General features: G+C 58.4%; 1 protein-coding gene across 3 annotated transcripts in view; it reads left to right on the top strand.

The window, feature by feature from the left end:
- Positions 1-13,019, top strand: part of TMPRSS2 (transmembrane serine protease 2) — a 35,742-nt gene extending 22,723 nt beyond the window's left edge. For all 3 annotated transcript variants that reach the window (XM_077879276.1, XM_077879278.1, XM_077879279.1), the window contains exons 7-14: positions 740-850; positions 3,942-3,985; positions 5,425-5,596; positions 6,820-6,995; positions 7,982-8,077; positions 9,029-9,171; positions 9,508-9,660; positions 11,589-13,019. In XM_077879276.1, the coding sequence (XP_077735402.1) occupies positions 740-850; positions 3,942-3,985; positions 5,425-5,596; positions 6,820-6,995; positions 7,982-8,077; positions 9,029-9,171; positions 9,508-9,660; positions 11,589-11,600 (907 nt within the window). In that variant the 3' untranslated portion in view covers positions 11,601-13,019. The remainder of the gene's footprint in view (positions 1-739; positions 851-3,941; positions 3,986-5,424; positions 5,597-6,819; positions 6,996-7,981; positions 8,078-9,028; positions 9,172-9,507; positions 9,661-11,588) is intronic.
- Positions 13,020-16,300: the final 3,281 nt, after the last annotated feature.

Below are 16,300 nucleotides of genomic sequence, written 5' to 3'. Positions count from 1 at the left end.
CCCACGTCGGGCTCCCTGCATGGAGCCTGCTTCTCCCTCTGCCTGTGTCTCTGCCTCTCTCTCCCTCTGTGTCTCTCTCATGAGTGGATAAATTAAAAAAACCTTAAAAAAAAAAAAAAAAAAGAAACTTGGCATCTTAGCTAATGAAGTATTTCAAAATGCCAATCCCCAAATCGCCAGGGAATGACACAGTGAAGCCCTCATCACCGTTCAGGACCTGATGGGATCGTGTAGCTGACGGTGTATTAATACCTGCAAATTTTCTTAAGTTTCACGTACTCATACATCCCTACCCCAAACCAGGGACGCCTGGGTGGCTCAGTGGTTGAGCATCTGCCTTCGGCTCAGGGCGTGACCCCGGGGTCCTGGGATCGAGTCCCACGTCGGGCTCCCTGCAGGGAGCTTGCTTCTCCCTCTGCCTGTGTCTCTGCCTCTCTCTCTGGGTCTCTCATAAATAAATACATAAAATCTTTTAAAAATTTTTTTAAAAACATCCCTAACCCAAACCAGATTAGAAAACAACCGGCAGAGAGAGCTTCTCCCCGACAGTTGTGGGTTATCGGGTGCAGAGAGGCTCCTCACACCTGACGTGGCTTGATTAGACCTTGTGATCTTCGTCTTCCTCAGCTCTTCCTCGTAGTCTGAGCACCGCCGGAGAGACGTGTGACGATAGGGCACCGGATTTGCAATGGCTTGCAACGAAGCCCTCGTTTCAATGAACATTTTCTGCCTCTTTTAGGAATAGTTTCTATTCGAGCCAAGGAATAGCGGATGACAGCGGGGCCACCAGCTTCATGAAGCTGAACATAAGTGCCGGCCATATGGATCTCTACAAGAAACTGTACCACAGGTAGGTGGCGATTTCGTGTTTCCTTTAGGAAAATTTGTCCCGAGAGCGAGTAGGAGACACCACGGAGAACCACGAGGTCCCGAGGCTGGTTGCTCTGCGCCGTAATTCCTCGAATCGCTGAGTTTCTCATGAGGAGACTGGACTCCACGCGGGGCTGGTTGCTGTGGGTTCATCCTTGGGAAGCAGCTGTGGGTTATTTGTCATTTTTTTAAAAGATTTTATTTATTCATGAGAGACACAGAGAGAGGCAGAGACACAGGCAGAGGGAGAAGCAGGCTCCATGCAAGGAGCCAGACGTGGGACTCGATTCCGGGTCTCCAGGATCACGCCCTGGGCCAAAGGCAGCGCTAAACCGCTGAGCCACCGGCTGCGCTTATTTGTCATTTGGTTTGTGCCCTTGCTGCCACTGGATAACATCATAAAATGGAGAGTCCTCCTTACTGCGTTTTTTTTTTTTTTTAAGATTTTATTTATTTATTTGAGAGCGAGCGAGCATGGCAGGGGCAGGGGGGTGGAGGCACAGAGGGAGAGAGAGAGAGAAAAACAGGCAGCCCCGCTGAGCAGGGAGCCCAATGCGGGACTCGATCCCAGGACCCCGGGATCATGACCCGAGCGAAGGCAGACGCTTCACCGACGGAGCCCCCCAGGCGCCCCCCTTACTGCTATTCTTTACTCCCCAGACGTTAGCGTGTCAGGGTGTATCTCCAGGAATCCCAGAGAAAGCCTTGGGGTCCCAACTGGGGCGACCAACTGATCCTGCTTTGCCCTGGACTTTGCCAGTTTCAGCCCGGACGTCCTGCCGCCCAGGGACCCCCTCCATCCCAGGCGGCAGGGGAGGCTGGTCCCCTGGCCCTGGGCCACCTGCCAGAGGCCGCCTTCGCCAGGGGGGGGGGGCAGCATTCCGGGGCCTGGGCAGGGCGGGGAGCGATGTGTCTTGCACCTCGGAGCCAGCGTGTGGCCCTGGGCAGGTCACGGTGTGTCCAGCGGGTGGAAAATCACCCGAGCAACAGATCCCGGGACGGACGGCTTGACCGGTCAGCAGGGCCGAGGGAAGGAGCGGAAGCTCCGCGTGCTGTTGTGCGTATGTTCACCGGGTGTGCGGGCTTCCTAGGATCGTCGTTACTCCGTGGCTGTCCTTTAATGGCAAAGTCACACAGCGTCCTTTGTGCACGAGCCTTGGTCAGCTCCCAGGTCCCCATCAGTCACCCCCAGGTGGCTGGCCGGGCCGCCTCCTCCCCGCCACCCAGGTGCCAGCGGCTGCATTTCGGGGCAGGCTGCGGTAGCCACGGCGCCCCTCCTTTCCTTCCAGGGGGAGCCTAGTGGCCGGTTTGCATTCCTGGCGGCTGCGTGGCTGGGGGGCTGGCTTCCGCCCGGCTGTCCCCAGGAATGTGACGGGGTGAGCCCGGGAGGAGGGCCGGCCTGGCCAGGTGCGCCCGCCTGCCCGCCCAGGAAGCCAAAGGCAGCTGCCCGGGCTCTCCGTCAAGGCCAGGTGTTCCCGTCCTTCCCCGTGACGCTCACGCGTGGAATCAGGGCTGAGCAGGGGGCCGCTGGCACCTCCCCGCAGGAGCCTCGGGGCCTCACAAGGTGGCAGCCGGGTTTGGGGGGAGGACAAGGCGCTCTTTGCCTTGGCACGGGGCGTCCCGGACATGGAAAAGGGGGGCCAAGGCTCCTTTCTCTTGGCTTTGATACCCAAGTCACAGGCTCCCGGCGGGGCTCACCTGCGTGACCGCGGGCGTTTCCACGCGCTGGTGGCTGCAGGCGCACCTCCACACGGAGGACAATCAGCCTCATGACTCTTAGAAAATTGTTCTTTTATTTACTTTTGTAAAGATTTTATTTATTTACTCATGAGAGACACAGGCAGAGGGAGAAGCAGGCTCCCTGCGGGGAGCCCGATGTGGGACTTGATCCCGGGACCCCGGGGTCATACCCTGAGCCGAAGGCAGACGCTCAACCACTGAGCCACCCAGGTGCCCCCAAAACATCCTTTTTTAATGAAAACATGTGTTCTCTTGGCGTTGTTATGTCTTGCAACCGGAGACCACCGGGTGTCCTTGGAACCGTGGGGCCTCTTGGTGTGAGGGTGTCAGAGGTGACTTGATATATAGGACTCAGGCTGGTGTTGGGTCCTTTTGGGGAGGTTCAAGGAAGCAGGGGCTTTGCTCTGGATTGGATGCTGTTAGGAAGCGAGATGATTTTGTGATTGGTATTTTTTTTTTTTTTTAAGATTTTATTTAGTTACTCATGAGAGACCCAGAGAGAGAGGCAGAGACCCAGGCAGAGGGAGAAGCAGGCTCCCTGCGGGGACCCCGATACAGGACTCGATCCTGGGACCCCGGGGTCACGCCCTGAGCCACCCAGGTGCCCCTTGTGATTGGCATCTTCACGCTTTTTCCTCTAGAAGGGGGCTGGCATGGAGCCAGGCTGCAGCGGGATTGGCCAACCGGTGCCGTCAGCCCCACTGGCCAGCGGAGGAGGCTGTCGCTCACCGCGTGGCTTGGGCTCGGCTTGGGCCTGGCCCCTGCGGGTCTGACCAGCTGCAAACGCCCGCACGCTAGGGCTGCTTCTCCCCCTCGAGATGTATTAGGGGCAGCTCCCCCTGGGGCAGGACGCGCGGGTTGTTCGTAGCCTCGAACACTCTCCTCCCAAACAAGTAACTGCCCTTCGGCTCCTGAGCAAACGGTCGGTGGTTCTTGCTGCGTGTGCGGTGAGCGCACAGCAGTCGCAGGGGCCTGCGCGTGCCCGGGGGGCTCCCGTGCAAGACCAGAGGCTGACTTTTAAGTTCTTGGAATAAAAACAGTAGCTCGTGTAATCGGGCGCTTCCCCTTACAACCAGTCCGACCTGCTACCCTCATTCTCCTGCTCTTCGGATGGGGGACACTGAGGCACAGGGAGATTAAGTAACCAGCCCGAGGTCACACAGCGGAGACTTGAAACCCCCCACTTGGATCCACTCCCCTTATTTGAGTCTTCAATGGTGGGGAGGCGGGGGAGTGAGAACACGGGGAGAAAATGTTTCTTTCTAAGAGTCTTGAGAGTCGAGCATCCCCTGCTTATCACAGTGACCAGAACGTGCCCTGTTCTTTTGTAGTGACGTCTGTTCTTCAAAAACGGTGGTTTCTTTACGCTGTATAGGTAAGTGATGCTTGGTTACCCCTTTTTTTTTTTCTTTCCCTAAATAGGAACAGTCACTCTGTACCTTCAGAAATGCCTCCCCTGGGTCTGGGGAGGCGGGGTGATGGGCTGGGATGCGCCCAGAGGCCTTGCGCCCCATCTGCACCCCCCCCCCCGAAGGGAAACACCTGTCTTGGCCCGCGGTGTCCTGGAGACGCCGTCAGCCTCGCGTCCAGGAGCACCGTCCCGTGAGGACGTCGAGCTCGGGAGACGGACGGGCCCTGGCAGTTCCCGTCTCTGTGTCGGGATTATGTATGGCTCCCACACTTTTCCCAGGGTGGGTGCACCGTCCCTGGGCTCCCCTCTCTGGGATGGCCCCAGAGCTCAGCTTTTCAGGGTGAGCAGATGGAACTAGCAGCTGCTCTGGGTGGGCTGCGTGACCCCACGGTCCCGGCCGCCGCCTCCTGGCCTCGCGCAGCTCAAGCTGCTTTAGGCCTCAAGAGAGTGCGGCGCACAAGTGGCACCAGGCCAGGCATTGAGGGTCCCACACTCCCTCCCCCTCTTCTTCCTCCCTCTCCTTCCTCCTTCCCCTTCCTTCCTCCTTCCTTTCCCTGTTCCTTCCTCCCTTCTCCCCTTCTCTCCTTCTTCCCTCCTTCACTTCCCCTCCCTCTTCTTCCTCTCTTCCCCTCCTTCCTCCTCTGTCTCCCTCCATCTTCCCTCCTTCCTCCCCCTTCTTTCTTGTTCTCCCTCCCTTTCCCTCCCTCCTCCTCCCTCCCTCATCCTTCCTCCCCCTCCCTCCTCCCTCCCCATCCTTCTCCCTCCTCCCTCCACCTGCTCCCTCTTCCTCCTCCTTACCCCTTCTTCCTCCACCTACCCCCTCCTTCCCTGTACTTCCCCCTCCTTCCTCACCCTCCCCCTTCTTCCCCATCCTTCTCCCATCTCCCTCCCCCTCCTCCCTCCCCTTCCTCCTTCCCCTTCCTTCTTCCTCCCTCTCCCCTCTCCTTCTTCCCCCTCCTCCCTCCCCCGCCTCCCTCCTCCTCCTTCCCCCTCCTTCCCTGTACTTCCCTCTCCTTCCTCTTCCTCCTCCTCCTCACTCCCTCCTGCCCACCCTCCTGTGCTTTGTTCTGAGCATCGGGTCTCCCCATGACTCAAGCAGGTGCAGGCCCTTTACTATCCAAGGCCCCCCGGGCCGCGCCTGCCAGAGACACTGATGGGGTGATTGCTGAACAGAAGGTGGCATCAAGTGCCCGCAGAAGCGGGGCTGCCCCGGGGCCTGGGGGGCTGGAGGGCCATCCTCTCCTCCCCTCCACCGGAAAGAGATCGGGACACATTCTCTCAAATTCAGATCCCAGAACAGTGGGAATGAGAGGCGGCGAGAGCAGCCACCTGCTGGCTGGGCCCGGGCTGCGGGATCCCGGGGCGGCCCTGCTGTGCTCACCGGCGGTGCTTGTGGCTTTCAGAGTGCGGGGTCTCTGCGAAGGGGAGCCGTCAGAGCCGGATCGTGGGCGGGACCAGCGCCTCCCTGGGGGACTGGCCCTGGCAGGTCAGCCTGCACGTCCAGGGCACCCACGTCTGTGGAGGCTCTATTATCAGCCCCGAGTGGATCGTGACAGCCGCCCACTGTGTGGAGGAGTAAGTCCCTGACAGGGTCGGGGGGGCGGGTGGCTCTCAGGGCCGTGAGGTCGTGGGTTTGGAGGTGGCTCTGGGGCCGTGTGACCCGGAGGGAAGTCTCTGACCTCTGCAAGCTCCGGTTTCTTTGCCTGGATGTGGGCACGGCACCCGCTGCGGAGGCCTTGCCTGAGGGTCGGGTGAGCTCGTGCGTGGGGAGCAGATGCCGAGCCCGTCCCTTCAGCAGGTGCGCTCCGGGCGGGCTCCTGTGCAACAGGTGCTGCTGTGAGCGGGGCCCCTTCCAGCCCGCACCCTCCCTGGGTTCTCAGCACCCCTGGCCCCGTGAGAGGCCTGGTCTCCCCTGGACGCCCATCCTCAGGAGCACACCAGGGGACCTCCCGTCGCTCTGCCCCAAGGTTCCCTCGGACGCCGGCCACGCAGATGGGCAGGGAGCGGGGAGGTGGCCGTGACGTACAGCGCTAGCTTTTGTGGAAGGACTCGTCCTCCTCCTTGTTCCTTAAACATAGAGACTTTTGGTCACGTGCCTGTTCTGGAGGAAACTTGGCGCAGCAGAGCTGCCTTTCTGATTTGGAGTGAGCTCGAGCCTGGCTGGGGTCCGGTCTCTGCCATTCCCCAGCCGCGTGGCCGCGGGCCGCTCACTCAAGGTGGCCGGCCACAGCGTCACCTCTGCACACCTGCCGGACAGGCGAGCCGGCGCCTCCCGAGGGCTGTTGGGAGGGTGGATGGACCCACGTTCATTACCCAGCGGTGTTCCCTCTCTGACCTCCTTCCCCCTCCCTGGGACTGGGATTCTCTCCAAAGGGAAGCACCTAGATAAAGCTAATGCCCTGATGGCTGTTAGGCCTGGAGCCCAGGCATCCGTGCACATTTATTATTAAGCACCTACTGTGTACGAGAAGACGCCCCATAGGTAAGACCCAGTCCTGCCAGAAATGAGGTTTGAAGCCTCAAGGAGGCATCAGGCCCAAGTGAAAGTGTCCTCAGAACCCGGAGGGTTTGCAGGCCGGGGCAGGAGCACAGGAGGGACGGGCCTCACGGCGGGGAGCGGAGGGAGCCGTGTGGGACCGAGGGAGGAGCCTGAGACCTCCTCGCCAGCCCTGCCCTGTCCTGAAGCTCCTAGTGGGTCGTGTCACCTACGGGACACGTGGCTCCCGCTTTTGAATGTCACCAAGTGAGTGACATTCGTGCGTCTGAGATGCTGAGCGGTGTCCGGCTCTGCCTTCCAGACCTCTAAACAACCCGCGGTACTGGACGGCCTTCGCGGGAATTTTGAGACAATCCTTCATGTTCTATGGACACGGACACCGAGTGGGAAAAGTGATTTCCCATCCAAATTATGATTCCAAGACCAAGAACAACGACATCGCCCTCATGAAGTTGCAGACGCCTCTGACTTTTAACGGTACGGACCTGTGTCCCTGGGGCTCAGGGTGCGCGGAGAGCTTTGGCCACATCTTGAGGACAGAGGTCGATCTCACCGGGCGGAGGGGTTTGCGTTGAGCGATGATTTCATCAACACGGGCAAGTCCAGAAGGGGTTTCCAGCCACAGCGCTGTTGACACTTGGGGTCAGATGCCTCTTGGCCGTGGGGCCCTCCTGCACATAGTAGGACATATATGGGATCCCAGGTATCCACCCACTCGGTGCCCTTTAGTTGTGACAAAAAAAGTGTCCCATTGCTGCGAAACATCCCCCGGGGGCCAAGTCTTCTCCGGTTGAGAACTATCTGTCTAAAATTTATCACTACTTTACTTTCTTTACATAAATCCTGAAAACCAGATTTTACTTCACAGTTTACAACAATAAAAAACACCGATTTCCCTTAGCTTCTCATTCGGCCCCCGTTCTAGTCCATCCGAGGGCCCCGCTGGAATGTTCCGGCCCACGTGGGCACAGAGGAAGCCCAGCCTCATCCCTCCCTCGTAGGGGTTTGGATTCAAGCCGGGATACAGTGTAGACCCCAGAAGGAATCGGTCCAGGGGGCATCGGAGGTGCGGGCTGGGAGTGCCCGTCAGCTTCTCGGCCGCTGCCGCCCGTGTGTCCTTCTTGCCACCGATCACCTGGAGACACTGTGTATTTTGAAGTGTGTGCTCCTTGAGGATTTAAGCTTCGAAAAAGGTTTCATTGTTTGAAACCTATTTACTCTTTTTCTCGAAGGTTTAAGTCTGGAAAAAAACAAAAAAAAACAAAAAAAAAACGTTAGTTGTGAGTTTTTAGAAGCAGAGCTTGCAAAGAATCCCATTGCCAAGGAGAAGGGAGCACCTTGCTCGTGGGAAGGAGGGGCCTGGCAGGGACAGGAGGCAGGATTTGTCCCTGAGTGATGGAGGCGGGTACCAGGCCCCCGGTCCCACCGGGCCGAGCTCACCGCGCTTTCTCTCCCGGGAACAGACAGAGTGAAGCCAGTGTGCCTGCCTAACCCGGGCATGATGCTAGAGCCGGAGCAGTCCTGCTGGATTTCCGGGTGGGGGGCCACCTACGAGAAAGGTGAGGCTCCCCGGGGTCCCCGCGGGGACACAGCACCGGGTCTGGAAGTGGGAGGTCCAGGGTTTAATCCCCCTAACCCCATGATTAGAGGACTTCGGGCTCCAGGCTCAAGAGAGGAATCTGCTTGAGGATTTTCCCCCTCTCTCTGCCTCTCCTCCTGCTCGGGGAATCAATACATCTTATTAAGAAAAGAGGAAGGAGGGGACGCCTGGGTGACTCAGCAGTTGAGCATCTGCCTTTGGCTCAGGGCGTGACCCCTGGGTCCTGGGGATCCGGATGGAGTCCCACATCGGGTCCCCGCAGGGAGCCTGCTTCTCCCTCTGCCTGGGTCTCTGCCTCTCTCATGAATAAATGAATAAAATGTTTAAAAATAAAATAAAAAGAAAGTCCACGTCGGGGAGCGTGAGGGGCCCGGGGAGGGCAGCTGCTTGCTTCGTGCTCTGAGCCCCAGGGTGGGCCGTGGTGCTGCTTCCCGAGCCGGGGAGTCCGGGCCGGTGAGGATTTGGGGCAGGGGGGGGGGCAGGGAGGGGCCCCGTGTTGGCACGTGAAGCCTGCGGTGCCCGGAGGACACCCATGTGGAGGCGGTCAGGTGGGAGCCAGGCGGCGGCGGTGACAAGAGCCCACGCTGGCTTAGAGATATCTGGACGTGCAGGGGAGCGGAGAAGTGGGGCCATGGGGTGGTGAGGGTGGGAACACAGGAGCGGGGTGGTGTGGGACGGAGCCTCAGGGCCCAGTGGCTGGGGGGTGGGGGGGAAGAGGAGGTTCTAGAACACAGAGGAGGCCCTCCCGGGACAGGAAGGGTCCAGATGACCCAGCTTCCCCAGGGTGGGGTGCAGGGGGGACGGGACATGCCCAGGGTGCTGCTCTCACCGCGGCGTGTCCCGGGAGGGAGTGCACTGTCCCCTGCGGGCCGCTGGCCACGCGGCAGCTGGGCGTCATCCTCTGTCCCAGGGAAGACCTCAGACGAGCTGAACGCGGTCATGGTGCCCCTCATCGAGCCCTGGCGCTGCAACAGCAAGTACGTCTACAACAACCTGGTCACTCCGGCCATGATCTGCGCGGGCTTCCTGCGGGGAGGCGTCGACTCCTGCCAGGTGAGTGCCCGCCATCACCTGCGCTGCCGCCCACCTGGCGCCGCCGCGTCCCCCCCCCCCCCCCCCAGGGTTTTCATTTTGTCAGCTTGTCGGTGGGACAGAAAGAAGCTTCTGGACTATTTTAAACTACGGTCGACAATTTAGCTAGCAGCTCCTACCTGGTACTCGCTAGTCTCGGGGTTATAGGTTACTGTCCCTCGGGGGAGGGGGGGACACGAAAGCTGCACACCCACTCCATGGGGACCCCGACCCCCACCCCGACCCCCCACCCTCTGTGCGTGGCCGGCTGCGTGCACGGGTTGCAGCTTGAACCCCTGCTCTTGCTGTGTCCCCCAGGGTGACAGCGGAGGTCCCCTGGTCACTCTGAAGAGCCGCGTCTGGTGGTTGATCGGCGACACGAGCTGGGGATCCGGCTGTGCCAAGGCTAACAGGCCGGGAGTGTACGGAAACGTGACCGTTTTCACCGACTGGATTTATCGGCAAATGAGGGTAACTTTCCCGCGCTCCCAGGCTGCTGTCGAAGCCCAGAAGTCTGGGGGGTGTGGGCTCCCGGCGGGAGGCTGACGGTGGGGGGGGGCACCCAGATTCTGCCTCCCGGGCTGCGGTTTGCAGTGAGCACCGCCCTCCGTCCCTCTACTGTGCACCCTCATCCCTCTACTGTGCACCCTCGCTGCTGCGTGCGGCCCAGGGCTCACTCGGGTGGAAAAACTCCAGGAAAGAGCTTTTCAGAGTCCAGAGCCAGCTCTAGATGGGCTTCCCCGTGCTCTGCTGGCCCTGTTAACCCACCCAGACCTCACGGGATCACCTTCTGGGGATGGGCGGAGAGCAGAGCAAGGCCAACCAGCCACAGGGGACGTGGCCGTGCCTGTCCCGTGGGCCCCAGGCTGGAGCTCTCTGGCACGAGGAGAGGAGGTGAAGACAGGGAAGGGTCCGGGGGGTTCCCTGCAATCCTTCCCACCTGCCTCTCACCACTTCGCAGAGTCCTTTTCTCAGGCTCCGCCCAGATCTTGGGCTAGAAACGGATCTCACCCCCCACCCCCACCCTGAGGACTCCCGGTGGGCACTTTGCCCCGATTTCACCCCTTCCAGGGCCAGGCTTATTGGTTAAAGAGAAGCTTCTGTTGTCTCCTCTCTGCTTCCCAAGGGGCCCACGCAGTCGAGGGAGGGGCACATCCTGTCCACGGAAGATGAACAAAACTTTTAGAATTCCTTAAAAAAAAAAAAAAAGAGTTTTATTCGAGCCCAAGTAGTGAGGATGGCTGCCCGGGGTGGTTCAGAGTGAGTGCTCCGGGTTAGGGACGTAGACTAAGGGGTTGTACGTGGCCTCAAGAGGGACACGTCATCATGACGAACATCCCGTAAATTTGCAAACTGTATCCTATGTTTTCAGTGTGTGCGAGGCTGCAGGCCTCAGAGGAGTGGGATGGAATTAATGGACATTCTTACTCTTATTTTTATTTTTTATTATTATTTTTTTAAGTATGATTTTTATTTTTTTTTTAAGATTTTATTTATTTATTCATGAGAGACACACAGAGAGAGAGGCAGAGACACAGGCAGAGGGAGAAGCAGGCTCCATGCAGGGAGCCCGATGTGGGACTCGATCTCGGGTCTCCAGGATCACGCCCTGGGCTGAAGGCGGCGCTAAATCACTGAGCCACCCGGGCTGCCCACATTATTACTCTTGTTTTTAGTTTGAACCGTGTCTGTGAGGTTAGTTGCTAACAAAATGGACGTACAATGCATGCTCAGGGCAGTAATAGAGCCCAGGCTTCGAAGTCTGGTTAAATCATTCTGACCAGGGTGAAAATTAGGGTGTAGCTTCCCTGGGAGGCCAGGAGCAGGGCTCACAAACACGGAAAGGTACAAACTTCCTTTATCAAACCAGAAGGGGTGGCCTGATGCAGCGCGGCCTGCATGTCCCGCAGATCACACACCGTGGGACCTGACACCTTCACGTGACCCCGGGGCGGAGTCGGCGGGGGCCAGGCTGTGGCTGGTAAAGGGCCGAGCGCTGGAAACAGGCCACCACCTCTGTCCTGCTGGGGGGCTGCGGGCTGGAGGGGGAGCCGGCTGGGCCAGGCCAAGGGGCCGACTGTCCAGCGCATGGAGTGACAGGCCCGAGTGGCACTAATTAAGCACTTGGGCTGCAAGGACTCAGGTCACGTTTGAGGTCCCCGGAGGAGGCCCACGTGCCGGCTGTGCTAGCCACACGCGTGCACACGCCACGTCCTCGCACCTGCCCTGTCCACCTCCTCCAGCCCAACGCTTTGACCTCCGTGCTGTAGGAAAGATACCTCGTGGCCCCTCTTAGCTCGCTCATTAGGTTCTAAGTCAATCTAGGGAGGAGAAAAACCATTGGCTCCCCTTTTATGTCTGAAGAAAATAACGTTATTTCTTTTTTTCCCGCCAAACAGGCAAACAGCTGATCCCCGTGGCCTTTGTCCTTGTTCCTCGAGGAGATGAAGGGGCTGATTCTCCATTCCTCGCACATGATGTATTTTTAGAGATGCTTCGAAGGTCCTTTCATCGTTATTAAATAGTGAATTTGTCTGTCTTTGGCACTCTCCACGGTTCTGCAGAACTTGCTCCCTGACCCCTCGTCCAAAAACGGTGGCCAGACCCAGCTGGGTGCGGGCACCCAGCGCCAACGCGGAGCAATGGGGTGAGGGCTCCCCCATTGGGATCTTCCTTCCGAGCCCTCTCCGGGGTCCACCTTCGGATGCATATGGGGCCAGTGACTTCTCAGCTGCTGGATGACTTGAGATTGAAAGGGAGAAAGCCAGGTGGGACCGTCAGGGGCAGGCTCTGAGGCCACTGCTCTGGAGGGCTACCCCAGGGCCAGTCTCCCCACAGGGGTCTTCGTTGATCATTTTTTAGTGCCTTTTCAGTAACCCCGGATGGTGGCTGGAAATAAAGGGACCAGCCCTTCATGGCTGAGGACTTGAGGGCGAGGGTGTAGACAGAGCCCTCAGAGCAAGGAAAGCCATTGCAGACACGTCCCGCATGCGCGCTGCTGGGCGGTTGGCCTCCGCCTGTTGGGCAGGGGCGCCCCCAAGGGAGACCCAGCCTCACTCCCCATCCTCGTCCTTGGGGGTGCCGTGCTTGACCCTCTTGGGGCCTGCCAATCACATGGAAATTGAGGCCACCCCCGGGGGAAATCAGGGATGTGTGATTCAAGAGACACTGTTTCGGTGTGAAGCTTCTACACCTTACTTACCTACCTCAGTGCTCACCGAGTCTTGATGCCTCCGCGTAGTCGCTGCCTTTGGCTCTTTGCGACTATGGTCCCGGCCAAGTGCCAACGGTGGCGGGCTAGAACGGGCTTTGCAAGGGGTTCTGCACACAGGTGTTGCAGAGGAGCAGCACCTGGGCTTGCACCAGAGAAGAGGAGGGGGGTGGGGATGCCCTGAGGCCCCTTCCTGCCCTGCGGCCTTTCCCTGGAGGGAAGGGCCAGGCCTGAATGCCGGGCGGGGAGCAGAAGCGCTCTTGCCCCGTGTACTGCTTTCCCCAGGCTCTGCCTCTGCTCACGCACGATTCTGCTGCCGGGGCTTAACCCCGAAAGGGGAAGGTCGTGGGGTCCCATCCCCAGGCGGGGGTGCGGGATGCTTCAGATCCGTGTGCCTCCTTGGCCGCAGCATCCCTGGGGGCCTTCCCAACCCTCGGCACCGCCGGTCCCGGCTCTCCAAGCCAGATTTTGAAAAGCATCGTTGGGGTGAGAACGTGTTCCTTCCTTAGCTTCTTTGTATGTGACCACTGTTTGTCTTCTTTGGTTTGTATCTTTTTTTAAAACTGTAAAATTGAATTGTGAGCATTGTACAAATAAATTATACTTTTTTTTTTCCAAATGTTTATTGAGTCTTTGGAGATCTGCATGGGGAGCCGACCAGGTCTGCACCTCCTTGTCGGGCAAGGATGCTGAGTAGCTGCTGCCCGTGGAGGCAGGGGCGGGTGGGGGGGGGCTGGTCTGAGGACCAAGAGGGGCCGGGGTGGCAAGCGCAGATGGGGTCTTACGGTTGGTCCTGTCGGCCCTCAGGCCTGGCCGGTCGGAGGTGACCCGCAGCATCTCCTGCATGGGCATCACCCGTGGCTCCCGCTTCCCCTAGACTCAGACCCTGAGACCCAACTCCCTTCCAGACCTCTCTGCCCATTACCCCACACATCATCCCCAGGCCCGCCTGCTAAAAAATGCGTTCAGCATCTTGTCCCCTAAAGCTGTCTCCCCCAAAGCGCCTCTTGGTTCTTGGTGGCAGCACCGCCTCCTCAGCCGGTCCCGTGGAGTCGGGACCGTGAGCAGGAGAGAAAGACTGGATGAGTTTTTCATCTGCCCGAGAACAGAAATCCATTTGGAGCTTTCATTCCACAAACCCCGTGGGCCCTACATACATGACAGGTGATCGTCTTCATTATACCAAGATGGGTTAAAATTATGGAAAAAAACCTGTATTTAAAAAAAAAAATAAAACACACAGTTTTGTTAGGCCATGCCCTGAAATACAGTCGAATCTGATGGTAATTATGTCCCACAAAACCGTCAGGAACGCTGAATTAGTGAATAGCGAATCATCGCTTCTAGGGGACACGCAGAGACAGGGCGGGGGCCTTCACAGCCGACAATCTTTTCAGTTACTTTTTTCATGCTGGAGCCGCCTTGCGAGTGGTTTTACTTGTGCGTGATGCTGACTCGACTTAGAGGATCTCGCCGGAATGCTGAAACTAGGGAGATCCTGATAGTTTTGCATTAAGACCTTTATCAACGATATAAGTTCATTGGCTTAATATAAACAAACCCCAAATACTAATGAAAGTGAAGACACGCGTGTTGATAGAAAGGGATAATGTGTGCTGGTCCTCGGGTTGCCTCTTGCAGCTGGCTCAGCGGGTGGGTTCCCAGCATGGAAACCTGCGTTCCCCTCGGTTTGCCTCCGGTTGAGTTGTCCATGCGGGACAGTCCTGCCTCGAACCCAGGTTCCAGGCCTGTTCTCAGCTCTCTCTCTCTCTCTCTGTCCTTCTAGGGCTTACCTGATTCCGCTCTGATTTCATGGCCGCTTCCCGTTCCAACCAAGGCCTCGCCCCGAGCCTGGCTTTGTAAGGAGCTGCACAGAGGGTTCAGGAGTGGGCATCTTGGATATTCTACTAGATTCTGGACAGATAGATGGACTTTCCTTCTAGAGGAAGGGGCAGCAGCAACTGGAGATGCAGGTTCTGATCCTGGCAGTGTCCCTCAAGGGCCAGGGGGCGGCTAGGGACAGCTGATGGGAGAACCGGAGGGCATGTCAACCCCTCGTCTGAGCCCGGCTGCCATCTGAGCAAAGAAGTCACCCTAAGTGGACTCCAGAGCTGTCTCTCCCTGAGTCTGAACACACAGGAGAAAGGACAGTATGCTTCCCTGGGGCAGGCCTGGGGGATCCCTAGACACCTGCTGTTTGGGATCAAAATGAAATTGATTGCTGGGACGCCTGGGGGGCTCAGTGGTTGAGCATCTGCCTTCAGCTCAGGGCATGATCCCAGGATCCAGGATCGAGTCCCGCATCAGGCTCCCTGCAAGGAGCCTGCTTCTCCCTCTGCCTGTGTCTCTGCCTCTCTCTGTGTCTCTCATGAATAAATAAATAAAATCTTTAAAAATTGCATAAAACGAAAGCAATTGCAAGCACCTCGTGAGTCTGCAGCAGGCATGTTCCCTGGGAAGTTCCATCCTGGGGAGCACACACTCTCAGCTTCCTTCGTCCACCTTCTCTTTCAAGCTCCAGCAACATCGGAAGCACAGCAAAGAAGACCTCTGGACGACTCTGACATCCCTGGCTGCTCTGGTCCCAGCAGAACCCTCCTGGGGTGGGGGGGGAGGGATGCCTGGTGCTGGAGATGTCACCCAGCCCAGCCCCGTCCCCCACCCCGCCCCCAAGAAGCGGGCCGCATCCCTGTGCTAACAGGAGGGACCCGGGCCTCACATGCTGTAGGAGAGCCTGCTCCTCCCCAACTCTTGCAGAAGTCTGTGCAATAATGTTTCCTTTCAGCAGGAAGGAAACCTGCCCCTGCCCCTCAGAGGTTGTGAGTCAACCCTCAGGTGTGTCATTGGCGTAAAAGGCATGAGGTGCGGACTGGAACCCGTGGAATGCGCATCAGCTCTCCGGGCATCCTCCCTTGTCAGCAAATTCTCAGATTACGCCAAAGCACTGGCGGTCATTAGCATCCCGAGCGTCAGAAGGGACCTGGGGGATGGGGCTGGCTGCGGAGGGGACAGAATCACTAGTCTGCTTCCCCCAACAAGCGGTTGGCTGGCTCGGCCTGAAGCCCCCGTTGCCTGGAAACGCACAGCTCCTGGGAAGCTTCTCCCTTTCCGGACACCTGGCAGACGGTGCTCCCACCGCCCACACTGCTTGTGCAGACAGAAATGTGTCTCCCCGGAGAGCACCCGCTCCCAGCCCTCCCTCAGGGGGCTCTCCCGTGGGCTCGGACAATTTGACCCCCTCTAGGGACATGGAGGCAGATCTCTTTGCGCCCCATGTGGCCACAGCCCGCTGTTGGGGTTCCCAGGCCTGAGCCGCCCACGGCGGGGTGTCTGCACGTGTCTCCAGCCCTGGCCAGACCAAGGAGGGCAGTCGGGACTCTGCAGGGCTCCCCCAGGGCAATTCAAGGTCAATACCCTGCCTTGTCTACCTCCTGGACCCCCCCGCCACAGCCAGAGCATCTGCCTGCAAAACCCTGCCGGGTGCCCCCCTTAACGGGCTTGCGTGCTTTTTGTCTTTTTGTGGAATAATCATCGCATCGAGTCTGGTTCCTTAGCACCCACCACCTCACAATTCTCACAATTCTTCTTGTGATAAGAACTTTGAAGAATTACGCTCTTAGCGACTTGCAAATGCGCAACACAGTGTTGTCAGCTTATGTGTCTTCGAACTGGAAGTCTGGGCCTTCGACCCCCTTCACCCACATTTCTTGTTTCATTTATATTCCATTTCTGTAGCTTGAGTCCTTGGCTCCCTCTGGCCTCATTCTTTGCTCGGCTCCTGCGCTCTCCCTGGCCGGGCCACGGAGGCCAGCGCCCCATCGTTTACTCCACTGGGGTCCCACCCGCTGTCATGTTCAGGCTTCTCCACCCCCCACCCGAACATAAGGCATCAGAGCAATG

Source organism: Canis aureus, chromosome 30 (genome assembly GCF_053574225.1).
Source record: "Canis aureus isolate CA01 chromosome 30, VMU_Caureus_v.1.0, whole genome shotgun sequence".
NCBI lineage: Eukaryota > Metazoa > Chordata > Mammalia > Carnivora > Canidae > Canis > Canis aureus.
Note: the sequence above shows the minus strand (reverse complement) of the source record. Positions and strands in the feature narration are given on the sequence as shown.